Source organism: Tympanuchus pallidicinctus, unplaced genomic scaffold (genome assembly GCF_026119805.1).
Source record: "Tympanuchus pallidicinctus isolate F22 unplaced genomic scaffold, pur_lepc_1.0 scaffold10, whole genome shotgun sequence".
Lineage (NCBI taxonomy): Eukaryota > Metazoa > Chordata > Aves > Galliformes > Phasianidae > Tympanuchus > Tympanuchus pallidicinctus.
The window spans coordinates 5,951,397-5,978,121 of NW_026294619.1; the positions used below are offsets into that span (position 1 = coordinate 5,951,397).

General features: G+C 40.6%; 2 protein-coding genes and 1 long non-coding RNA gene across 5 annotated transcripts in view; 1 reads left to right on the plus strand and 2 right to left on the minus strand.

The window, feature by feature from the left end:
* Window positions 1-7,336: 7,336 nt before the first annotated feature.
* LOC128072052 (cell cycle control protein 50C-like) lies at window positions 7,337-18,186 on the minus strand. The gene is made up of 7 exons (XM_052665465.1): window positions 16,966-18,186; window positions 16,092-16,202; window positions 14,718-14,819; window positions 13,309-13,399; window positions 11,861-11,998; window positions 10,719-10,928; window positions 7,337-9,641 (listed from the first exon to the last, which is right to left on the minus strand). Exons 1-7 carry the CDS (start codon window positions 17,176-17,178, stop codon window positions 9,451-9,453), a joined length of 1,056 nt encoding a protein of 351 aa, XP_052521425.1. The 5' UTR covers window positions 17,179-18,186; the 3' UTR covers window positions 7,337-9,450.
* Window positions 18,187-18,304: 118 nt separating this feature from the next.
* Window positions 18,305-26,725, minus strand: part of CMSS1 (cms1 ribosomal small subunit homolog) — a 110,009-nt gene continuing 101,588 nt past the window's right edge. For all 3 annotated transcript variants that reach the window (XM_052665514.1, XM_052665503.1, XM_052665525.1), the window contains exons 5-10: window positions 26,233-26,292; window positions 25,411-25,513; window positions 23,964-24,024; window positions 23,070-23,157; window positions 21,459-21,547; window positions 18,305-18,563 (exon numbers count right to left, since the gene is read on the minus strand). In XM_052665514.1, coding sequence (XP_052521474.1) covers window positions 18,480-18,563; window positions 21,459-21,547; window positions 23,070-23,157; window positions 23,964-24,024; window positions 25,411-25,513; window positions 26,233-26,292 — 485 coding nt within the window. In that variant the 3' untranslated portion in view covers window positions 18,305-18,479. The remainder of the gene's footprint in view (window positions 18,564-21,458; window positions 21,548-23,069; window positions 23,158-23,963; window positions 24,025-25,410; window positions 25,514-26,232; window positions 26,293-26,725) is intronic.
* Window positions 19,411-23,966, plus strand: LOC128072147 (uncharacterized). Its single transcript, XR_008202150.1, has 3 exons — window positions 19,411-19,483; window positions 20,763-20,912; window positions 23,609-23,966. It is a non-coding gene; the product is annotated as an uncharacterized LOC128072147 (long non-coding RNA).

Sequence of the window (26,725 nt, forward strand, 5' to 3'; positions counted from 1 at the left end):
CCAGAGAAAATCCCTCAGCTGTGCCATATCACAAGGTAGCTTATCCCAGCACCTCCTGCCCAACAACTCAGAGCAACTGGAAGGAAAAACCTGTATGTTTCAGTAATGCCCAATCATCTCTCCACTGTAAGAGGTATTCCAGTCTCAATTTATGCCATAATCCAAACACTAGTTAATGTAGAAAGGTACCCAGAATACAATGGAGTTTGAAGCTCTCAGCCCACGGAACAGCATTTCAGCTACCATCCTTGCAAGTCATCTTACTTCAGAAAGTGGACCTCACGTTACGGCTCTCACATCATTATGCAGCGTCCTGTTTGGAGTCATAACTGGCACAATGAACACCATATAAATCAGCACGTACCATATCTCATACACAGTGTTCCATTCTGGCAGGTAAATTATAGGACAGAAGTATTTCAGAGATTCTTCCTCTGAGGCAACGGCCTTCCAAATACTGACAAATCCTACAGGAATTCTTTCTCTCTTTCACTCTTTCTCCTATTAAGCCTAAAAAATCAATCCATTACACACCTAGGCAGCCAGCAGCCTACCTTATCACCTTACATTCCAGGAAGTATTTACAAGCATGGGACCGTCCACAAGAGAATCATCCACATGAGGGACACTTGGTTCACACCAAATGCTTGAGATCTTCATCAACATTGAGAATTTTCATTTCTGTTCCAACCCAACACCCCCCCTTTAGTAATCAGACACGGTGTTATTTTGACAGCAGGAAACAAAATTAAATGGGACCAAAATCCAAAACTTGAATGTAAAGGGGAAACAAAATAACATCTAAACAAAATTTCAGTTCTAATAGTGGATTGTAACCAGCAACGTTTCAATAACATTTTCATGGGGAAAAAAAAAAAACAACAACAAAACAACTTACGCTTTTATGCATTTTTTATAGTACTTTCTTCAACCCAGTAGAGGAAGATGAAAACACCTACACAAAGAATTACCTTACTGCATAAAACGAGGAAAATGATAGAATCACAGAATGGCTTGGGTTGAAAAGGACCACAGTGATCATCTGGTTTCAACCCTCCTGCTGTGTGCAGGATCACCAACCACCAGCCCAGGCTGCCCAGAGACACATCCAGCCTGGCCTCGATTCCTGCAGGGATAAAATCACTGATGATCAAACCAAACTTCTTCCATAAAACTACACCTTCCCTGGCAGTGCTCCCACACAAAACAGTGGCAGATATTAAATTTGTCAGCATCGAGGGACTGAAACCATTATTCACTATTCCTAAGTTTTAATGACTTTTGCATCTGTATCAGATTTGAAACTTGCACCATATTAAAAGCAGCAGCAGTACTCATAACCAGTATGAGTAAAACTGCCTGCAAAAATCAGTTCCCACTAAGCCCACTTCAAAGACCACTCTAACTACAGCTATATTCATAATTTAAGCATTTACACTTATTTCCAAATTTGACTTTTTGTAAGGTATGTGTATGAGCGTGTGAGTTAGCATTAAATAGTCCCAAGAATATTCTCTGTGTAAGTTGTGCCAACAGCCTTCCAATACCCATTTGTCTATTAACCATCGTTAATCTATAAACATGGGTTATATGACCCCACTGCCACTCAGTCACCAGTGCTGAAACATACTCCCACCACACACCATCACTGTGCTCACATCCACTGTGTGGTCTCTAGAAACATTAAGCAAGCTTCAATAAATGTCAATGGGTGCCATTTTTCCACATGAAGGAATTCAGTGACACAGCTTTGCTTCATCTGCACCCCCATGTCAGACACCATTCTGTCAGAGTGCCCCTCTGCTGCCATCTGTCACACAGCAACAACATGTAAGTGAATATTGGTGGGAAGGTTCTGCCTCTACTGCCATACAACCACCATCCGCCTCTGGCAGTGTAGGCCAACATAACGAAATTACTTTCAGAGCAGCCCTTGCAGTTGCACACAGTCAGTGTGGCTGTTCAGCCACTAACTTCGCCCCATGCTGCTCGTGATTTGAGATTCCCTGATGTTTCCCATCACCCATTCGTACATAAGGTCCAAAATAAAGCTGTCACCTGACAGCACTGAGAAACACAAATTGAAGAGAAGGGCTCAACACTCCGCCCTGCTTTCTGAACACAGAAGTTGAGGTTCTACTTTCACAGCTCAGCACCCCAAACACCCCATCTGCCCAGCCTTACCTGCATGCAGCCGCCTGCCCAGAGCTCTCAGCCCCACGCTGCCCCGAGCTTCACAAGGAGCGCCTCTCCCTCACCCTCTCTCTCACCTCCAGTATGGTTTTTTTTCTCTCAAAAATGTAGGAGGTCAGCAATAGTCCTGCTGCTGGGAGCACAGGTGGGGTGTCAGGGAAGTTGGATGCAGGTGGCTGCAATTTATCTCTGAGAGGCAGCATTTGCCCCACTGCCCAGAGCTGTCTACTGACACATCCTGAGTTCCTCAGCATTTTGATCTGGCCAAACCTACCATGCAGGGCTGAAGGGGAACCCCATTTCTTCTCACTGCTGTCCCAATAAGAAAACAGGTAACCGCAGCCTTGTACAAAACCAGCATCAACCAAGTGCCTTCTCCCAGTACACGAGCAAGCATTTGTACACTTAGCAGATGAAGCCTGAAGAACACGCTCACCAGACTGAAATACAAAAGACTTGCCGTTCTCACCTGTTCTCAAAGAAAAGATGCTTGGTTTGCCAACAGAACGATACCTGAATAAAATCTGCCAGGGGAAAACTTGCCAAGATTTGGCGATGTTTACAGCTCTAATGTCAGTGAAATCGGTGGGGTGACGTGCAGAACTAAGGTCTCCCTGATTTCCCTCTGAGGAAAGCCTCCAGAAAAAGCTTGTTATAAACAGGACTGGCAGGGCACATTGAGCCATTCTGAAGCTCCTGCTCTGGTCAGCCATTCCATGATGCACAGCTGGGGGAAAAGAGGTTTCATGTACACTTCACAGGTGGAATAACCACTTGATAGGGAGGTAATTCAGCACCAGCATCAGGCCAACAAGCCACCTGAAGCAGAGTGAAGGCAGCATTAAAACCACATGCTCAGGAAGTCCTGTTTGCTTGAGAGCTACTGGTCCGCCTCTTACAGAAGAGTCAGAGCCCAGGGTCCACAATGGGGGCAACTCTGTCAGTTCTGGTGTGCTCCTGAAATAAAATTACACCCATCCTCTGGGAAGGGAACATTTTTGAATCAATAATTCTTGAATCAAAGTCATTCTCAAACACAATCTCTTAGATTACTTAGATTACACTTAAAATTACACCTGACACATTCATACTTCATTTCTTTCTACCACACAATTGATATCACTTAATTTGGTGGATATGAGAATTCCTGACAGAACAGGTAAGCTTCAAGGCAAATAAAATGCAGCCTATTTACTTACATCGTGTGGGACATTCCATTTCAATCAAAATCCCGACAAAGCCAAAAGCTATGACAGTGCCTAACAGGCTGGTGTCTTCTGAAGTTATGCACCCTCACCTTCTCTCCCACTCTGTGATTTATCTTTACATCCCACTTAGGCCACCTAAGCGAGCTCTGACACACGCTAAGTTGTGCAGACATCCCAGCAGCGTACCCTGCATTCAGCATCATGCCCCCACAGAGCTGTCAAACGCCTTCCGGACAGCCCTCCCTCCCCTCAGACATCCTAGTAGCAGCCAGCAGAAGCCAGCCCACACAGGACTGCCACCTCCTCACACCACCCTGCCACCCACAAGGATGAAGTACTGCCAACGCCGAGCGCTAAATCCTGCCTGTCCCCTGCTGCTGTGCCGGATGCCTCGGCACACCCGCCGGGGAGGGCTGTTATGAGCTGCAGATGTTATTATTATTGTCCTGAGCTGCTGCGATGCCTCTCCGCTCTGCCAAATAGCAGCTGCTCCATTGTACCTCAGCAGCAGCAACAGCAGCTCAGTACACGACCCCCAAAGGCTAACTTGTGACAACCGGGGCTATGGGCAGGGTTGCATGCTACTTCCTTCCCTTCTCCTTTAAATCACTCATATTTCTGTTCTTTTTACAGTGCTTTCAGGTTCACTGTCAATAATAACATAGTCTGAGGAAAGCCCAGCGCTTCACATAAATTATTAGAGAAAGCTCTGGAATGCTTGACCAAACCTTCAGACCCAAATCCCTCAGTATTGTGACAGAGCTGTTAATGGGACAGCTTCTCATTACACAAAAGAATCCTCACAGGGAAAAAGGCAAATGACTTGGGTAGCTGAGCCTTCTTTCACAATTTGTTAATGGCTTCAGATATAAAGGCATTGCTTCAGGCTCTTCAATGCACAGATGTAATGAGTGGCAGCGTAGCTAAATGACCATTTTCCACCTGGTCTCACACAGCACGTTTGTCCAGAGTACATACAACATGCTCTGTGGGTACCCGAGTCTTTTCGTTACAGCTGCTTCTGATTTCTTACACAATGCTTCTGATCTGGACCAAAATATTTCAAGCAGTTTCTTGTGAGCTACCAATTCTGAAGGAGAAAGACACTCCCAGAAACAACCAAGCAAGATGTTTCCAATGAGACAGGTGCTGAAGATGTTCAGTTTAAAAGCTCAGCCAGCTCCCCTGGTCACCTTGCTGAATGCCCACCAGCCTGGGACCCAGCTGCCAATTCCAACACTCCCAGGACTCCAGGACACAGCCTTGCAGTAGGAAGCCTAGCAGTCTAATCCTGGGTCCAAGAAAGACTTCATAATTAAACAGTTTCTCTTGCAGTAACAGAAACAATCATCTCTCAGGATCACCACATCTTACAGGAGCCAGAAAAAGTAAAAAGCATTTGACAGCTTCTGCTTTTTGATGATTCCCAATTGATATGCAACTCGGAGGTTGGTGGCCCTGCCTGTGACAGGAGGTTGGAGCTTGATGATGCTCAGGGTCCATTCCAACCCAAGCCATGCTATGATTCTATGAACTTGCAAGGAAATTACCTTTAGATATCATTTATTATTGCCTCCACCCACACTGGACCATAATTAGCCTCATAGTCCTTTTCCTCTTCCAGTCAGCTGCATAGGGAAAGGAAGACAACTTTCTCACACACTCATGAAATTTAAGCAGAAGCCAAATGAGACCCAGCGCTTTCTTTACCTGGTTTCCCATAGCCTGGGGGAAGGGGGGGGGGGGGGGTAGGAGAGCAGGACACAGAGCAAACAGAAGCAGCTCAGCTTTTTTCTCAGATTAACTTTCTCCCACCATACTGCTCTCAAGGAAGACAGCACCACCTGATCAGTGAAGCAGCTGCTTTCTCCTGCAGCAGACCAAAACTTAAATCCAAACTGAAATGCAGTCCTCTCTGCATATTATCTGATTTTCCAAGCCCTCCCTTTCCTGAAGTGCTTTCCCTGTCTTTACCCTGCCATCAGTTTGGTTCCTCAGAAAAAGGAAATGATTTTTAACACTGTAATGCATCATTAAAACACATGGCACTCCATCCACGTACTATTACTAGGAATCTCCATGCAAAAGAGCTGTTTATACAAAACAGATTCAACACGTAAATAATTTTTCCAGACTCGATAGGTCTGCAGTCGTGCTCATCTGTTTCACATGAAGACTTCATCCTTTATTTCCAGATGAGATAAGCAAATATCTGTGTTTAGAGAGAAAAACAAACCATGGCAAACAGATCCTGGATGTACGTGTGTGAAATGGTAAAGCTGAAAAAGTCTTGGAAGAATCTGTATCTGAAGTACTCCTGAAGTGTCCTGTAATTCCTACTTCTGTTTTACGCCTCCCTCTATGGATATAGATACCACTCATGAAATCCAGTCCTAAAGAGAGTTAGCAACCAAAAGCAGCACGAAAATTTCTGACATTGAAACACAGCTCTCTCTATTGCCCCTCTGCAACTTCAAAATGAGATTTAAAAATTGCACATGAGGCTTTTAAAATAGTGGGATCTTTCCACCCCCAAATATTTTTGCCAGAGTTACAACTGAGCTGCAGAACTTCAGGAGATAAAATGCTTTCCTGTGTAATTGTTACCTTCTACAACACAAATTAAAACATTTATATTAAAGACAAAACAGGAACTTACATCCCATTTAGCTCACCTGTTTTAGTCCATGCATACCATATAAATTTAGATTATGTATACCACCAGGAATTCTTTGCCTATTCCCCAGTTACTAAACATCCTCAGAAGTAAAAGCTGGCAATAAATAGTCTCTTCCTCTGCTCCAGGAACAGATGGGGAAAAATTACACACCAGAACACCACTTATCACTATACTGAACATTTATGATATCATTAATTTGGGTCCAGCAAACTGTGCAGCCTGCTGTAGGAGAGTTGTTCTGCCGGGATGTTGGACTCGATCTCTGGAGGTCCCTTCCAGCCCCTACAATTCTGTGATACTGTGATTTGGCCCTGTTTCTGATAGACTACTTTCTTTTTCAGGAAAGAAACAGGCATATTTGCCTGTTGCTTTAAGTAGTAGTGAGAAAAGCATGACTATTTTCCTTTGAAAGCAAAAATCTACATACCTTGGGTATTATGCTGGGTATTGGGTATTTCTGAAGCACTGGCATCTGCAGAAAAAGGCTTCAAACAACTTAATGATTTTGCTATGCCAAAATGTTACAGATCATGGCAGTAAGTCCTGAGTGGCTTAGCAATGGAGCACTCACAGCGGTGCTGTTCATTTGTACATAACAGGTACAGCTCTTAGGTTCATTCAGCAACCTTAAACCAGGATGTTTACGCATTGAATCAGTAAGTTCACAAATGCTACCATCTCACAGAAAAAGGTTCACTTACTACTGGTTATACTGCACAAAAAGCAGGGTAGGGAGGGTACTAAAACTTTATTTTCTGTCTTTTTGAGCAAGGCAGATTCCATCCAAACATATTTGCTGCAAGTACTTCATCAAAGCTGCCATCCCCATCGTTGTGGACCAGGCAGTACCTACCCAAAATGACAGGATGCTCTGCAGAGCTGTTCAGAGTAACAGAATCACAGAATGGGTTGGAAGGGACCTCAAGGATCATGAATCTCCAACTCCCCTGCCACATTCAGGACCACCAACCTCCCATTTAATACTAGACCAAACAGCAGTGACTTCCTGAATTCAAGTAGCAGCTGCCAAGGACACCACTCAAAGGATTCACTAAAGATGGAAGACGTGTTTAAAGTAGTGGTAAGGTGAAAAAGAACTTTCATTAACCTCCAGAATAACAGAGGAAGACTGGTTTGAAGACTGGTTTCCTTGAGGAGAACTTGACAGATATCACGTTTCAAGAGAAGAGCCAGGTTCTTGCACCAGCCTCTGGGAGATAACAGACATATCACCAATGCTGCTTGCAAGACTGCATTTTCTAAATACTTTTTTCTTTTTTGTAGACACTCAATCACTGGAATGCATACCTCATTATTCAGTCTCAGTTTAGTCACATTTTTACCAGATACTCCATAAAGAAATAGAACCAATGGCAATTGTGCTGTGGCTTAAGCACCCAGATGATATATCGTTTCTCAGAGGATTAAAAAAACAGAAACAAGGAAAGGGAGAAAAAAAAAACAAACAAACAACAAAACACAGAGAGAGAAAAGGGGGGGAAAAAAGCATTAAAAAGAAAAAAAAGAAGAAACAGAGTCCTGTGGTCTGTTTGGAGCTATAAGTCCTGATTCAGCTTTGTCAGCAACACCAACAGAGCCTTCCAGAGGGCTGTACGGGATTAAATTTTCAAAAGCAACTAAGAAGGTTCAGGAGCATGTCTCATTGTTAAAAGTGATTTAGAATAATGAGCTTAAGCATTGCTAAATGTACTGCTTTTGTGCCCTGTCTTGTCCAGTCCAGTCAGGGATAGGGCTCTCCCAAGCCCCTGGCAGGATTAGATGCAGTGGTTTGAAATCCTGGAACCCTGTTTTCACAGCTTTCTGATGAAGGGGACTGGACCCGACCAGGATGAACAGAACAAGATGTGCGTTAACCCAGAAAATCAGCATAAGACATTGATGGAGCAAGCTTGTAATGACAGGCCAGGCTATGAACCAGGGCAGCATGGTTTTCTGCTGCTCATGGCACAATTAAGAAGCAGACATTGAAAGAAACAGTGCATTCTGATTCACCAGAGTCTATCTGCCTAAGTTCCATGTCCTAAGAGCTGCACACATTTTTAAAGACAGACATGGGCATCTTTAACAGCAAACCAGACTTGACAGAATCACACAGCTTCCCTATGCCACACTCTCTTCTCTTGCTCTAGTCTTTGTTTTCTTCCTTATCTCAGTGGTGTGGGCTTTTTGGTGGAGAAGAGGGTAAGGCACACAGTACTTATCAAAGAAATTCATTAAGAGTGTTTTATTCTATTTCCACTTATGCCAGGGAAAAATCATTTTTAAGAACTCATAGGTGGTATGCTATTCTTGACCTAAATTCTTCTGCGTCATTCCTGCATTCTGGAAATAGCTTCAAAGTATCTGAAATTTTGAACATGGAAAACAAAAATGGTCTATTCATCAGCTACAGCATTGATTTCCTGAAAATGAAGTTGTCAGATTTTCTGATGGTTTATGTTTACTACTGACTTTGAGTTTCTGCACCACAGAAATGGGGACTTGAGTGGGGAACAGACATTTCATGTCACTGAGAGTCAGCGTCTTGCACAGAAGGCTTCAGTAGGCAGGCTGCATTAGCTACATGGTTCTGCTGAAATGGTTAGCACTGAAGGAGCCTTTACTTTAAGCTAGTAAACCACTTGTTTTTGTTTTTGTTTTTTTTTAATATAAATTGATGTTTTCACATCCTCTATCTAGCTCTGTAGGCTAGCCTTGATGCTCATATAAAACCAACACAACAAAGGGTTTAAACACACTCCGTGTTTTTAAAACACGATCTGTATTCTATTGTAAGTACTGAACTGTGATGATTATCCCACACTAATACACAAAATAATGGTCTGCTTTTCCAGGATAGTGGAAAAAGCTTCGTACAGCCTGTGCCAAGCCAATCAGCCCATGCAAGTGGCCAACAAGGGGGCTTAAGCATTAGGTTCTACCAGCTCAAGCTCTTTGGTGGACCAAGATCTCACTTTTTACCGACCCAAGCTGCATTTTAGTCAATAGAAATACAGTAGCAACAAAGGGCTAAGGAAGAAATGAGTATAGACCCTGACTTCTGGATAAACAGTAGTACCACATAGTTTTGCTGTCCTTGCAATTCCAAACCACTGTGCTATCTGTTTTTTGAAACTCATCTCAATATAAGTTTCCTAAGAAACAAATTTAGGAGCATAAATGCATTAATAATAATGCAGCCTCACTTAAGTTTGGGTTTGGATGATGAATAAGCTCTGTCCCTCAATTTGCTTACATTCACCAAACCTGTTACTAAAGCAAATCCAGAGCATTGGGGAAAGAATGAAAGATGCTGCCCATTCTTCATTCACAGCACATATTTGCTTTCACTGAGCAATCCAGAGAACATCAGCGTCTCTGAAAATACGTTTTCTTTTTTCTCAGCTTTAAGTGGATGGCAGTTATGATAAAACCAGTCAGGGTTGCTGCTGCACCACAAACCAAATAGGCAATTCCCAGGAATGGGTTACTCCCTCCACTCCATACCATGGTTGAAAGAATCACGTATTTCTTCCCCTTGAATTTGGTAACAGGGAAGTCTGACAGAAGGATGTTAAGGATTCACTAACAAAGTTTACATTACCTCCAGGAGAAAACGTAGTACTCAAAATCCTTCCCAAGACACAGAGGAGACAGGAGATCTGTACTTGCTGCAAAAATTCCTTTAAGTGACCTGAGAAGTCTCTGCTATCTTAATCAGAAAACAAAAACCAAACAAAAACAAACAAAAAAACCCACTCAACAACAACAAAAACAGCAGAAGCAGTTCCAAGTTATTTTGGATACAGTCTCAGTGTAATTCAGGAAATTCTAGGATTTTTTACTAAGAATTTTGGATTCATACTGTATGTAATGGCTACTGGGCTAACTGGATATGACCCATAATATTTTTAAGCAGCAAACAAAACTCACTTGAAAGTGAACCATTTGGGAAACTTACCGTGATGACACTCTACATATCCTCTGTGAGGGATAGTGCTCACCTTTAATGTAATATGCTCTCTACCCACAGGGAGCCTTTCAGTGGAGCTACAATGTTTAAAATCGTAACTGCTTTTGTTCAGATTGAAGAGAAATTTACAGTCACCGTAATTCCTGTGAACGAAATGGGGCCTTTAGTCAGCAAATTTCACACTGTTTGGTGTGTGAGCACTTTTTTTTTTAAACTGGCACAAAAATCTTATTAGCCCACGGCTGAAATCCACCAGAGGGCTCTGCTGGTACAGGCATCCCTCACAGCTCTCACTGGCAGGGTTACCCCTGGCACGTCTGTGCCCCAGTCATGGTGACTGCACAGCTGACCAGGCAAATACTGAACATTTTAGCCACCTCTTCAGATTTCCATCTTCCAGATTTATCCTCTCTGTAAAACCCACTACCTCCCCGCAGAAATCAAATCCAAAGCTGGGTGCTGCCATGAGCAACAAGTCTTAATTTCATCTGCACAGGCTACAGAAACTGCACCCTAACAGCCATCACCCTTACAGTCAGGTCTTTTCATAATGATTTAGTTTGGAGTGTTTCACTTGTTTTCTTTGCCATTCTACTATAGAAATCCCATCCACATTGCAACCACCTAATAGTTAAGGATTCCCTTGGATAATATGAAAGGATACTGTAGGAAATATGGAAAGTATAATTCCCTGCTGGGAGGCCATCAGTAAACTGCCCTTTCCGGCTGATACGACGATAAAGATTTTTGAATGTAGCAAAGGCTGATACTCGCATCCAGATAATGAAGTCTTCATTTATATATCCATTATTACTTTCATCTTCCTCATCTAACAAATACACTGGTTTATGCCAGTAAGGAGGTCTTGCTGTTCCTATGAAAAAGAAAGAAAAACAAAACAGGAAAGACATACTGTCAGGAAAAACAGGGGTCAATTACTAACTTCTTTGCCTGCTCACAACTAACACAGAATATGAGAAAAGGAAGAGAGACAAGACTGTCCATTACCACAAAATTATATGTTTGGTAACACTTAGATTCCATGGATCTCAACTCAAACATGAATAAACAGCCTATGGTATTTAGAATTTGCTATATGAAAATTACTTAGATAACTCATTCTCCCTGACGCAGGGAGATGTATCATACCTATTGTACCCAGCACAGCAATGTCCTGATCCAGAACATGGTGCTTTTAGTCCTACTTCAATATCACAGAATTGTAGGGGCTGGAACAGACCTCCAGAGATCATCAAGTTCAACCTCCTGCAAAGCAGCCCCCCTACAGCAGGCTGCACAGGTAAGTGTCCAGGCAGGGCTTGAATATTCCCAGAGGACAATCCACAACCCTCCCTGGGCAGCCTGTAATATGGCTTAACCTAAACAAGGAGATAGCCCTAGCAAACAATTGTTGGAAATAACTACTCAAGACATGAAGTCTCACTTGGCTCACAATTACCTATGGATCTGCAAAGGCAAGAAGAAGGGAAACATGACGTGCACTTTTCCTTCTTAGATGTTTTCAGTAGAAAATATTGAGACTGCATCCTTGCCTTCTCTGGACAGATTAACTGTTTCTTACAAAACCACTTTCTCCCTGTTTTGATGGTCAGTGGAAAAATAAAGGACCAATTTGGCTAAATCTGGCTTTTGCTCTCATTTACCCCTCCAATGCTGCTTCTACTACTGGCTATTTCTCATAGGGGCAATTCCCTTTTCAGAATGGGAAAACTCTGCACACAGGGAGGGAGAGAGGGAAGGTGATAGCCACTGAAAAGTAAGGAATGCTGGTAGAACCATTCTTACCTGCAAATGCAGCAGAGAGATTGTGCGATTCTGGATTGCGAAATTTCACGTGTTTATCTGTCCACCAACTGTTTCCGGTCCTCAGCAGTGGTACTTGAATAACAGATGAGTCGAAATTGTAAAAAAGATCAATAGTATCTGGAGGGAATACAAGAGGCAACACATCTGAGTGAAAGACAGTTGTTCCAATGACCAGCACGACTAACAAAACAAACACTACGAAACACCTTTCAACTGAACAGAAAAAAAAATAAACATAGAATGACTACACTTGGAAACGACCTTAAAGATCATTTGGTTCCAACTCTCTCTTCTCACTACATCTCCAGCTGTTTGTTATTAGCTTATTAGCAGGGCTTGCAGTTTGCTCACCTCTTCTTTTACTCAGCTGTTCCCTTATCTGCTAGCTTGGGTTAAAAACTGTTCTTATGGCAGGAAATAAGCCTCTGTGACAGCAGAGGGATAGAACTGAGCAAGCAGAGTGGCAATTCAGACATCACCTGCTTCTCCCACACCACCAGCCACTGGCTCCACACTGTGTACTAAGGACTGATATAAAGGCAGGCTCTGAAAGATTTACCCTTAGCATTTTAAATTCTTATTATCCCTAACTCTCTGCAGAATTCTGTCCCAGTAGCCAGGACTTCTGATCCACATGGGCTACAGAGTCAGCTCTGCTGGCCTAGGTCTGAGCCCCGCCTAGGAGCTCAGATTTCCAGAGGACCAGGTGTGCACACAGGTGAAAATCAAATGGATCTGGAATTTACTACAGCTGCACTTCACAAGTCCACTGGTGTAGGACTTGTGGTGTAGGTGGTTCAGCTACTTGCAGGTAGCTGCTGAACTGCCAAAAACAGAGGGGGGGTACATAAAAAGGGATGAATGGGTGGAAGGAGAAGTCCATAGAAGTGTTTTTGCCTTCCTTTTTCCCACAGAAATCCAATCTGAAACCTAGTCTTTGTGGCCAGGAGCTGCCTTCTAGATTTCAATCTGAACGTGTTAATAGGCAGATTATGCCCTCCAGGAAACTGTATACAAGATCAAACCAATTCATGTAAGACTATGGATGCCTCCAGCATTCAAAGAACAGAATGCAAACATACAGATCCGAAGGTCTGAACCAATGTCAAGAGCACGCTGCTTCTTTCTAAGCATACTGCTGCAGGAAGGTAGAATTTGAGTTCTCCTGATGTTTTAGCAGGGAAGTATGCTGTATCTATTGTGTATACCATTGTTTCCTGTTTCATCAAGACTCAGTTCCCCAGGCCTGTTACAGAGTCACATTGAAGAGTGAAGGAAGCAGAGCACACATTCACCACAATACCAGAGTCAAGCAAGACTTACTGTGGAAGAACAACAGTTACCTTGCAATATCAGGACTCAGCTGGACTGGGACAACATCACAGTCTAAAGTTGAGATTAGTAAAACAGACACAGAAAGTACTTACCATTGAACAAGCTGTTGGCAATAGCACCGCACGGAGCCATTGGTGTTCCATTTTGGTAAGCAGCGAAGGGCGCACAGTACGAGTTCTGAACCTGCAGAACGATCAGACAAAAAAACTGAGGTTTTCATTTGCCGGTTTCCTTGCACTCCTTCTTCTGAAAAGTCAATGAATAATGAGGTCTCCAGTCCCTTCTGGTCACGTTCAAGAAACATTCAGATGAACGAGTCCGTAGTGGAGGAACAGCTTCCATATCACAGTAAGCAAACTTAACGTCATCTCCAAATTTTTACTGCTGCCCAGCAAACTCCAGATCACAGAAAGTCATTTGGGGATCTGCTGCTGTAATATAGTCTAACTAAATGTATTCCAATCCAGTCCTGACTTACCTTACAATATCCTATTTTTCTTTCTTTATAATTTTGACCTGCAGTACTTCAGTGACGTAGAACAGCAGATAGAGATAGTGACATTACTTCGGCATGGGGAAATCTTTGTGTATGAATGCACGGCGTGAAAACCAAAAACCCATCTTCAATGCATCACCTCTTCTCTGCCCCAGCTCATGAGAAACTGCAAGTCCTCCAGTTATAGCACAGAAACATTTTCAAATAGCTTGGATAAGCTTTGTATTGATTGGCACAAAACCTGTTGCACCTGAATGCAAACAAGCTGACCAGAAACCTGGAGAAACTGTTGCATGGAGAACATGTCTTGAGAGTTATAAGAAATATTTAATAAGAACAACAGATTATTATGGTACAATCATCATATCTGTTGACAGGACAGTGCACAGAAATGCTACTTTCCAAGCAAAAAAACCCCACATTTTCTATTTACAATTTTAAAAACCTCTGTTAACATAATCACTGCAGTCTCCAATTTCCTTGTGCATGCATTGCTGCTGCAAGGGATGCTGTCTGGCCTCCTATTCAAATTTCTAAATTGCATATTTCAGAATGCTACATGATGGCCTATTTCACCATGTACTCTTTCCAGCTTCTTGTCCACCTTCAAAGCCAGATGTCGTAACAAAAGACTTTGCACAACTTAATTCCCTAATCTTATAATAAAACAACAGATAAAAAGATTTTTGGCTAAGACAACTAGAAGGAAGACTGGAAGGAAATGTTTTCTGTAAATTTATTTGTAAAAGATAGCGTATGTTTAATCATATGCTAATCATAATCATTTTAAGATCAGGTTTGGAAACCACAACATTGGACCGATACCTATTTATATACTCACTTTAACAATCATAAAAGCAGAGACTCAACACTGAAAATCTGAACCTTCCTATCATTTCCCAGAGTCATCTTAAAACACTTACAGTTATGCTTAGTTAGATCTCCATGTAGTCAGACACACCTGGTAAAAATACTGATCTCATAATAGAAAGAAAAAAAACTTACATCTACATTTCGACCCAACAATTGTTCATCACTTCTTGACAGCACGTATCGACGGTGATTTTGATAGAAGTTTTGCAGGCCATAGTACATAAAAACATCACCCTAGAATTCAAGAATACCACTCTTCAATAAGGTGAGCTCAAGTAGACAAAAAGTCCTATTAACTACTGAAAAAGAGAGTGAAAGAGAGAATAATTCATACTCCTTGGTAACTACATTCTAACTAATTACTCCAGCAGATGTCATTTATTATCTATTCTTTACCCTTTTAGTTGAAAGCTTTTGTATTTGGCATGAAATTAAACACACTTTAAAACACAAAATGAAACCTAAAATGAAAAGGCATCATTAGTATTTTACTCAAGATGGTAATAACTGGTCCCGAAACTGCAGTGAGTATGAATTATTGAATGGAGTCGGATGCCCATTTTCTACAAAAGAAAGATGCCAAAACAACTTCAAAAGAGAGCCACCAGCCTTAATTCCTGCAGATTTTTTAAAAAATAGGACTGCCTCTACTCAATTATCTAAGTCCTTTGGAAAGCTTAGTCCTGTAATTAAACAGAGAATGTTAAGCAGGCAAATATAAGCAACAAAGAGGTTTAGTAATCTATTCAAAAACCATAATCCAATTAAATAAACTTCTGATGTCAAATGTAACTATATCTGAAGGATTACTCAGAGAATGTTAGCAACTTCTTTAATACTGAAGCAACATAAAGCAACTTTATAATTTAATCACACTATAATATGAAGGGCTCATCTATGCAGTACTAAGTGTAAGATCCCCTTATACAGAATAAGGCAGAATAAGGCAGAAGAATAAGGCACTTTAGCAGCCTTACAACACAACCAGCAGTTCAGGACAGGAAATGAAGGATACTTCTCCCAGATGAAATTGCAGAATGCCACTGCTAGACTTGAATTGTTTCAAGGACCCTGGAGATCAACAGTGTAATCCCTGTCAAAAGGACTGCAATGGTTTACTTATGACAAGTGGTCAAAGTTTCAGATTTCTTTCTCATTTAAGAGTTTAGCAGTACAGTAACAACTCCAGGCCAAGGGCTAGAGTTCTCTACTGACTCAGAGAGAGAAATCACCTCCATAGACAAACACCACTCCCTCCATCCCCAATTCCTACTTGAAGATCTCCCGTCCAAGGGCAGAGGGATCCTGATCTGGATTATTTTTAAACACAAGCCCCAAACCAACAGCAAATGCAAAATAGTAAAATTCTGAGTATTTCATGTCCCTAAAAGCAAAAAGAAAATTCAGACAGGTGCTCTACAGAAGAAATTTAGCATATTTTATCATTCATGGACATAGCTATCAGGAAGTACTAATCAACTTGGCTGGTTTCTGATATCCACTTACCAGCATATCTTCTGCTAGTGTGAAATTAATAGAACAGAGGCATTCACTGTTCCAATTAGAGGAATTTTCACGAAGTTTTGAACAATTTGAGCATTTATCTGTATAATCAACCTGTCAGAGAAGTGAACAAGCAGAGACGTTGCATTAGAGGACATGAACACAGGAAAAGATTAGTGTTTTAGCTACAAGACCTCTCAGGGCAGTTCTAAGTGATCCTGGATTATAACAAAACTCTTAAAATCAACAGAGATATAGAAAATCAGGACTTGATCTCAATGGAACATTCACAAATTTTATCCCTACTTAAAAGCTGCTTTAGAGTTTTCTGATTGCTGCAGAACCTCCAAATTTGCTCCTTGGCAAAGGAGTGCTGACAAACAAACACCTTTGCAGCTTGGTCTGGCTTACCAAGTAACGCTTGACAAAAGCCCACACGAATTATGGTTCACATCAATAGTCTGGATGTAGTGCCTGAGAAATGGCTCCAACCAGGAGCAGGTTGACAGCAGAAGGTTTAACCAATTCTGCTTCCAAGAAACAGCATTCAAACATCAGGGCTCCCTGCACTTTAATATTTTGCCCAAGCAAATATTTATCTCCTAGAGCCAAATACCAGGAGGAGGAGATAATGACATTTAGATATTACCACCCAGTGGTAATTATTTCTCAGTTACCCACTCAGAGCTTGGCTGTCATCAGTGACCATCTTTCTGAGAACTTTCACAGGAATACTGGCTGCTGGATGCGCGCAAGACATAAAGCCAATGCTATCATCTCTACCAAGGCACACAAATTCAATGCTCTTCCTCCCCCTCCCCCCAAATACAGACTATCTCTTTCTTAACATAATACCAAACACCCACTCCAAACAGACCTGGATTTCTCTGACGCTGTTTGCAGCTACTATGAGAGAGACTCCCACAGAAAGGCAAAACGCTCCCGTGAGAAAGAAAGTGGAGAGCACAGATGCCGTGGTAAGTCGGGGCTTCCATGCTGGTAGCTTCTGTTGTTTGAATGCACTGTTATCTGGACACCTGGAAGGACATGCTTCTGCTTCTTGTGAAGCAGAACTCTTCTTATTCTTCATATCCTTCTTGTGAGAGGAAGAAACAACATACTTGTGCTGGACGGTGTTTAAGCTGAGATACAGTCTTTACTGTCGGGAAACTGTATTGCTTGTTCAGATCTGCATTATGACTAGGAATTACTTATTAACTAGATCTCTCTCTTCCTCCTTTTCCACATTTGTGTATGGATTGCCACCATCAGCTTGTACCAATCAGATGATTGTGTACTCCGGTCAGAACGTCCAGATCATGCTTCCTGGAAAAGCTTATATATTTATTCCTGCCCCACAGTACAATAGCATTTGTTAAGTCTTATTCATTTGTGTGGATACTGCCAGCTATACTAGAATTTGTGTGATCTCAGATTCATCATTTCTTCTCCCTTCACTTCTATAGTTGCCCAGCTAATAGACATGGGATAAAAGAAAAGACCTATTCCAGCTCACTGGATGCCACTGAGGAGGACTGGAGGGACTGAGAGTGCTGGGAATACAACACTACTTTGTAAATCCAAATAAACTTTCTTAACCTGCATTCATTGCTATTGATTAAGAAGCAATTTAAAGTTCTAAAATGCTTTGTATTGTTTAGCACAATAGGGAAATTAATTCTAAAAATGTCTCATTTGGATTCTTCCAAGATGCTGACGATTTGCCTACCTCTATTCATCTTCTTTTTCCATGCAATAAATAAATAAAAAAATAAAAGCACCCTTCTACTCACAATTACAGAAGAATCACCCACAGACAAGCTCTTTTCAACTCCAATGGACAAAAAGTAGAATATTTTTTGACGACTTCAACAGTTTAATCACAAACTCTGTTTGCTAGACAGATACTTTAAACATAATTTATCATGTAATAACAAAAAAAAATAGGATTTGGCCAGCTGTAAAGCAGATGAGAGAAAAATATTTTTTTGCCAAATTGCTGAAATTCAGACATTTCCAAAGCTATTTTAAGGCAAGAACTAGCTTACCACTCCTGTGAGAGAAAGAGGTAACTGAGAATTGAATTGTACAAAAACTTTCACACTCACTTTTGCTCTTAAAAATGGCATGTAATGGTAAATCTTGTGGGTGAAAGCAATATACATTTAACTTCGCTTTTGCACTGCCTGTACAATAAAAGACTACCAATAAAAAAGTACAAATAAAACTTCTGTTTTTATTATTAAAAGTAACCTCAGAATAAAGTTACACAGCACATTCTTTCTGCATCAATTATCTCTGAAAAATCAAAATTCTTAATCACCATTGACCACTTGCAGACAGGATAGAAGTAAAATGAACCTGTAAGTCACTTCCTTGTGGGTAAAACTATTAAAAGAGTCCCAGCTTCACAGACCCCTCTCTGCACAGCTTTATAATCCTCGTCTCGAGTAGGTCGATTGTTTCTTTCTTTATCTAAGGAAGACAAAATTCAAAGAAGGCATCAAAGGTTACTGGTAATGCTTTAGCTAAACACCATGATTTTATTTATTTACTCAGGTATCTTACTGTAGAACTAGAAATTAAAGGAGAAGTTACCACACAAGGCCCTTAGCTCTACAATGGTTCCATTTTCCTAGAATCACAGGATATATTGAGTTGGAAGGTACCCAACAAGGATCACTGAGTCCAACTCCCAGCCCCAAACAGCACCACTCAAAATCCAAACCCCATGTCTGAGTGCTTCCAAAAGCTCCCAGAACTCAGTCAGCTCAGTGCCCTGGGCAGGCTGTTCCATGCACAGTGCTTTCTGGTGCAGCCCCTGTCCCTCACCCCCAGCTGCCCTCCCCTGACGCAGCTCCATGCCGTTCCCTCAGGCCCTGTTGCTGTCACACGGAGCAGAGCTCAGCGCTGCCCCTCAGCTCTCCTCATGAGGGGCTGTAGGTTGCCATGGGGCCTCTCCTCTAACGTTTACTGTGCAGTCCTAAGGTACAACAACAGCTCATACAACACAGCTACACAGTAATTGGCACAGTTGATTAAACTTGGCAGAGCAAGAGATACACCCTGGGCTGCAAGATTTCTGTAGGATTTTACAGTGTATCAAGTGTTATCAATGAGTCCAAGGGTAGTCCTGCACTGTAACAGCCACACAATGTTTGTGGCTGAGACTCCTGAATGAAACTGAGCATTCAGGTATAACTAAGCCACATGCAAAGTACTCTGGTTTACAACATGGATATGACTGTACCTTACTGCTTATCTAAAGATCAAAAACAAATGTAAACAAGGGTAAGAATAGATGACATATTTCAGCAGATGAGATGAGGACAGGAACAGCAAGTAGTTTGCACCTTCAAAATGAAGCAATGGATTTTCCCATGAGTAGACAAGAGGTACGTATTCTTCCAGCTGTTCCTGTTTTCTGCACATTTCATTAAGCAGAGAAGTCTATCTACATGAAAATTTAGCACTGTAACACCTTAAACATATAAAGATATTACTGACAAAACAAGATTTGGCAATGGAAACGTGTCACAATGCCTTTTTTCCAATTCTAAAGCACAATTTTGCCTCCACAATTGATTTAGGATAAAGAAAAATAGAACATTGAATTGCCAATTTTCATGCTGGTGGAACTAAATCACCTCTTTGAGTAAACATATGACTATTATTATCATGCATTTGACAATACTTCTATAGATAGAAGAGAAAGATCCGCTGCTTACTGAGACTGTAGTTTGTATTTTAAGTTTGCAAGCTGCTAACATACCACTGTCTTCTACTGCATTAAGGTGCACTATTTCAAAAACATTAGCTGGATATTTTTTATTACTGATATTTCTTAAAAATAACTTTCAGGAATCTACGTGCTGTCTCCAGCAGGAAAAAAAAAGCTGTAAGGTACTCCACTTACATCGCCCAACACGTCAAAAATCTTTGTTTTAACTGAGGCAAGGGCAGATCTGAAGACTTTGCTGTAATCACATTCACTATTCTGTAACCAAATATAAAGGACCTATCCTTAGGTTAACACTATGTCCAAAAGTGTAAGATTCTTTCTTGGTTTTACCTGAAACTAAGCCTGGATATTGATTTCTATAATTTCATTGATGGTCATTTTCCCTTAACAAAATAGAGCCAAAGTCAATTTGACCTGTATTCCTAGGCAGACATGCCAAAATGCTGTGATGCCTCCTACAGAGAGCTGAACAAGATGTTTCAAACTTGCAATATCCCCAAATCAAATGTTAACAATATAATATTTATTTCTTTTTCAACGGATCACCTGTAGGCTACTGTGCGTATGTTTACTTCAGCTGACTCGCAAAAATCTGTCCCAGTGGCAGCAGCACTTGTACTACTATCCTGAGGTAACATGCCTGTGAATGCAGGTTCTCTGGTGTTAAAAAACTTACAAATAAGTGCTAGCACTGTACAAAAGATTCTCAAGCATTTACCACAAGAGGGAGCCTCCTTGCCTCAGTATGCAAAGCTGTTCTTTTCCCTGCTTCATTTTGGCAGTGTGTTTTTTGCAGGGTGCTTTATCCAAGATTATTAGAAAGTTGCATCTTTGTGTGTGGGGAGGGACTATAAAATACGGCACATTCAAAGATATAGGCAGGTGCAGAGTAGGAATAATGACTGACCATTTTTATTTCACTTGTGAAACAGCTTCCTATCTGCATGAATGGAAGCTGTTTCCCAGTATGGAATGCATATCAGCCTGTGAAAATGTATAGTGAAACGGGAGCTCTCTAGCAGAGACCACTAGAGCAATCCACCTCTTTCTGCTGGACACTAGCTGATGGCCCACAGCATATGGTAAGCATATCTTGTCATAGCAATTAATGTGGAAGTTGGATTACAGAATTAAAAAGCATGGGGAGCTATCTTAAAAAAGAGTCTACAAATAATGGATGGTTCTACATAGTTTGCAACCTACCTCTTTTCAAAAAAGGAAAAAAAAAAAAACAAAAACCTAACTATACAAAGTTATTTTACTCTCAGAGACCAATAAATGCCATCCAAAGCTGTATTTAGTTTTTGTGGAAACTTTTTTTTGCATGAAGTACTCTCACTGAATTTCCCGGGAACAGGCAGAACAACTATTTAGCATAAACAGCAGAAATTCACAGCACAGCTGTATGAGTCACAGCTGTGACCTGTAATAACAACAAAAGAAACCAACTTCCTCAAGAGGTAATTTTGAGATCCAAGAGTACAGATTTTCAAGTGAAACAGTGACTTGTTTTTGCATTCCTAGACTGCTAAGTCTGCTTTATAGAAATAAATCCTTACTGACCAAGGCACTAGAATCAAAAGCACTGAGTACACAGAATATTATATATACAGGTGCTCCTACAATACCTCAGGGATATCCATCATTCTCCTTAGTTTCTGATCTCTCCAGTTCCAATCCAGAATAATATATTTTGTGGAGTTCAAACATAGGCCATCTAAAAAAGACAACATAGCATGTGCATATCAAAATTGTTTTTTATGTTTTACATCTTTTGCTGTCTGTTCCCAAAGAAACTAATCTTTGAACACTACATTTGTGCTTGGAAAACTAATGCAGTGACACTGCAAACTCCTTTAACCACATAATCCTATGCCTTTTTGAAAGATAAACACAAAAGCGGAACTGTTGCCAGGCTTGTCAGGAGCTAACATCCTGCCAGCACATAATTCCTCAAGCTTCCTCTTGATGAAACCACAAGAGTTGAATTTCCACAGCTCATGAGGAGCTGGTAAGTTACAGGGACCTTAGCCTGAAAAATCTTATTAATGTGAATTGATGGTGTTTAGGAATTTAAAGGATCAAGTGCTATGCGAATGTGAGTCAGGTCAGTGGTGCTGTTGAAGGATTCCTTCATTCTCCAAACAAATTCTGTTGAAGGAAGAAGGTTCTTTCTGAACCTGCCCTCCAGTAGTTCTCCTATTTTTCCCTGGTCTTCTACATGCTGTCCACAGTTCTTCATATCGCTTTTTACTCCTCTCCATTTTTCAGTGACCTAGCACTGCAACACTAAGCTGTCAAAAAAGGATTAGACACCTTGTGTCCCTACATGAGTTACATGGTAATATGCCAAAGTGTCGAAGAGCAACAATTTAACACTGGTGAAGGACATAGCAAAAAAAAAAAGCTATTCCTGTACCCCACTGGAAGGAGCTTTAGAGTTCAAATCTACAGACAGACCCTAACCAAGAAATCACAGTTGGGGAAAGGCAGTGCTTAGAAAGAGAAATGGAAAGAATCGCCTTATCTTGTCATTTTTGTTTGTTTTAATTTGTGCACGTGGTGTCTACTGAGTAAGTAAAACTGGAAAGAGAAAAGGACATTTATATATTTGATTTTATCATGCACAAATCATAACTAAAATCAGCAAGCAGATCTTGTCCACTCCATACAAAAATTTATGCTGAGCTCAGAGTGACATATGATACCACGACTTCTGCCATTACTTCCTTTTGATTTACTTGCAGTGTTTGGTTTCCTGGAACTTTAAATCTTACATGATGGTTTTGCAATCATTTTCAAGTCAGCATAAATCAGTATTCCTGCCAAAGGAGGAAGTCCTCCACCTTAGCTTGTTCATTACCTGATTTTGTGTGCATGCTGGTTTTGTTTTAATTGGGATCAGTTCTAATTGGGATCAGGTCACTGAGCTGCCAAACATACCCTTGTGCCAGAACAAGAGACAGGATGGGGTGACTAAGTGGGTACTGATTGTGTGAGAGGCACTACTTTGCCCTTCTCTTGTAACACTGATTTATTCCAGCTTAAAGTGTTTATTAAATCAACTGTTATTAACTGACCTCATTCTGACTGACACAGAAGAGGAAAAGCAAAACTGCAGAGCTTAGTTCCTAAATCTATGGACTCATACCAACCTAAGCACTTCAAAAGCTAAGTCTCACTTCCTCTGAGATCAAGTGTAGGATAACCCATTGATAAAATCCTCATTTTTCTCCTACCTTGCTCCACCAGTGCTTTTATCCTCCCAGGAGTTCCAACTCCAATGTGGAACACACCTTTCTCCAACATATTCATCTGTTCTTTTATCTGATTTGAAGAAAGACAAACCGCAGTGAAACCACAATTGTTTCAAATTTCTTCTCAAAGAACATCTCCAGGCTGGAAATAAATCCAAGATTATGCAGTATCTCTTTCTAGACTACTATCAAGTAACAAATGCTGTTCATTTATCAAGCTATCAAGCTGATCTTCTGGGGAGAGCATAACAGTCAGCAGGGCATCACAATTCTTTAGAATATTTTCAGTTTTGAATAACTGCAATTGCAACAACTATTTCTGGAAGTGAGAACAGTAGGTTTTCTTCTGTATTTAAACAAACTCTCTGTAAATATTTGGGAAACTGACAAATCTGACTTAGATCAAAACTCCCTCAAGATGATGACATTGGAAAAAATGAAATAAAGCAAGTGACATTTGTGTTTGACAGTATTTATATCAAAGGCTAAATTTCCACTTATTACTTCCCATATTCCCACAGTTTGTGCTTTCCAGCACGTACGAATACTGGATAACTAGACAATTTCATCAGCATGTGCAAATGTGGATGCTTTTACAAATGCGTGAGTCTTCGATTTAAACAGGTAAAATACATTTGAATGAGCATGTCACAGCAATGTGGAATATCTTTAACACATAGCAAATGAATAAATATTTATACTCCGCACAGGATTTTGCCAGAATTACTGGAGATGGTATTTGGCTAGATTTCTCCAAGAATCAAAACCTGAAGAAAGAAACGCTAAAATGAAAGGCACTGTTGTTAAATGTATTAAAAACATGGTTTGACACTAGTTAGTTGTTCAGTTCTTCTGTCACTTTTGCAGCTTTCTTACCTTTATGTGCTTTGCAAACAATTTCAGAACTCTGCAGTCGCCTTTAAATACTGTCATTGACCTAGAAATAAAAAGAAAAAGAAGGAAATGCAAGTATCAGGGCTGAGATTAAGACCACACAGGAGGAAAACAAAACTAGCCAGGATTTCTCAACATACTTGAGAGACACAGTTCCCCTAGTGACCCACACTAGTACTGTGAACACTACGTATGGTCTCTCTTCATTATTTGCAGTGATAAACAACTGGACAAATACAATAGCAGATATCACTAGAGGGCAATATTGCTTAGATAGCTTCTCAGATAATGTTGAATAGTTACAGCTTGTGCTTCCACAACTAACAGTTCGAAACTGACTAATCATCAAATTGTAATTAAAAAACTGCTCTGTTACTGACATATAGGCATCAACAAACATATGCATGCAGGCAAAGGAAAGAGCTGTGTGTGTATGGATGAATGTACATTTTAAAAAATCTTCCTGAAGCATGGCTGCTGGGAAAACCTAGCCTGCCACATGTTTTCCTGGTCAGATTGTCCAAATTCCAGAGGACCAAAACTCATTAGTCTGAAAACCTGACTTATTCTTTTGATGCTCTATTTGAGCATGCACTAAGAACTCCATGTTCTGTATTAGTCAAGGAGGGGACTACACAGACAGTATTTATGGAATGTCATTTAAGATACTTTCTCTGCATGATTTTTGTGGTGAGCCAAGTTTTCAAACTTCTCTTGTGCAAGGCTAAAGGTTATATATAAGTATACAGACAAACCACTCAGATTCTAATATCTGCATACAGGAGCTGAGCACTACAGGCACATCTACAACATCAATGCTTTTAAGTGCAGCATAAACTTCTCTACTCTTGCTTGTATGTTGTACAGAAAGATAATCTTAGGAAGCAAGGTCAAGACACAGTTGACAGTCACGAAATCTCCAAGGTATACGTTAATTCATCAAGTCTTTTGGAATGAATAGGGGAGGAGAGAGAGGAAAAAGGAGACATGCACACAGATATGGAGGCACTCAGGCCAGACACATGCATTGCCATTTGAGGCTATGCAATGCTTTGTTTCATTGCTTTTGGTGCTATCAGCATCATGGCCTTACAGTCATGACTTCTACTGCTGATTAGGACGCCTTGCGGGTTTACTTTGTTCCCACGTATAACACGTTGCGTGTTCCTCCCAGATTGGTTACACTTCAGTTTTGTTTTTCAACAGAAACAGTGCTTCCATGCAACTGAACTACTAAGTGTTACTTTAGGCTAAAACCAAACACCGCACTCCCACAGTTTAAAGCAGCAAGGGATATTGCATCAGTTTCAGTCAGTAAATTTGTTGGCTAGCAAAGAACAGTGTCCCAGTTTTGCCTTTATGTCTGTGGTTCCAAGACAAAACCTCTGACTGACAGCCAACCTCAGCAAAACGTTTGCTATCAACATACTTCATGAGTTCCAAGGAACGAAGGGCAGAACTGCAGATAACCAGCATCACCACTGACTTCTTCTCCTTGTGGTTTTTACGGAATTTTGCCCACTTAGGACAGACTGAAATGAAAAAGGCCACATACACAGTCAGAGAAAGTACTACTTACATACATGCCACAATTTTATATTACAAGAGTACATGATGAATGGTAGCCAGCAACAAGAACACACATGCTGACTCCTATGAGGTCTGGATCTCTGGCAACACTGTTACATTTAGTCACGGCTGAGAAACTGGAAAATAAAACACCCAAGATAGATAAAATACAGATATGTTATAATGCTGAACAAATTAGACAGCATTAAAAATAAATATTTGGTTAGGTGACATGCCCACTGTCTTCATTTGACACATATGATAATTTGTACTAGGTAAAACCAATTGAAACATTTACCAAACCAGGAGTTCTCTGCAAGAGAGAAAATAATTCTCTTGGTTCAAGTAAGGAGGCAGTGGCAAAACTATTACTGTAAGATAATACATATCTACTCAAGAAGCCACAACAAACAACTTACGACAAAAAATACGACAAATAGTTTGAAGAAACTCTAAAACATTTAGGTCCAAAACAAAAGTTATTTTGTAAAACAAAACAAAACACCTCTCATAGAACAAGCAAGCAAACAAATGAAAAAAAAAAAAAAAGTCACCACCCTGGAAATTATTAACGACACATAATTAAAAATATTTGAGAGTGCAGATAAAAGCTGCAATAATAGCACATAAATAATGTTTTTCATACAACTTTCATTTCATCCAGACCAACATTTTAACTTACTTTCTTTCAGGTATGAAGAAAAACTGTGGGTGAGGTCATTGGCTGGCAAAAAGCAAGAATCTGAAAACATAAAGGAGAAAATATTTTTGTTCATGTATTTTTAAGAACAGAAAAATAGAGCTTACATGTGTGCAGCACAGTTATTAGTTAATTACATTGATGAAATCATATGCGTGTTAAAATTCATCATCAATAAATTACTTTTTGTGAAAAAAGACCCAAGAACACCTCATTTCACTGAGGCTTTAAATTGGGTAAGTCAACAAGGGTAACACCTTACCACCCATTTACAATTCCTCCATTTTATCCTACCATTAAATTCTGAACACAGGGCTGCCTAAGGGTGATCACATGCTTTAAAACAATTTTCCATATTTTTTTCTTTTTTACCACAATCAAGCAAAGGTTTTAGCCAAATGTGTAAATGCAAGAACCTACCAATAAGTGAGATACTGGCCACTCATCCGTCAGTGAGCTGGCTTTACTTTCTGGT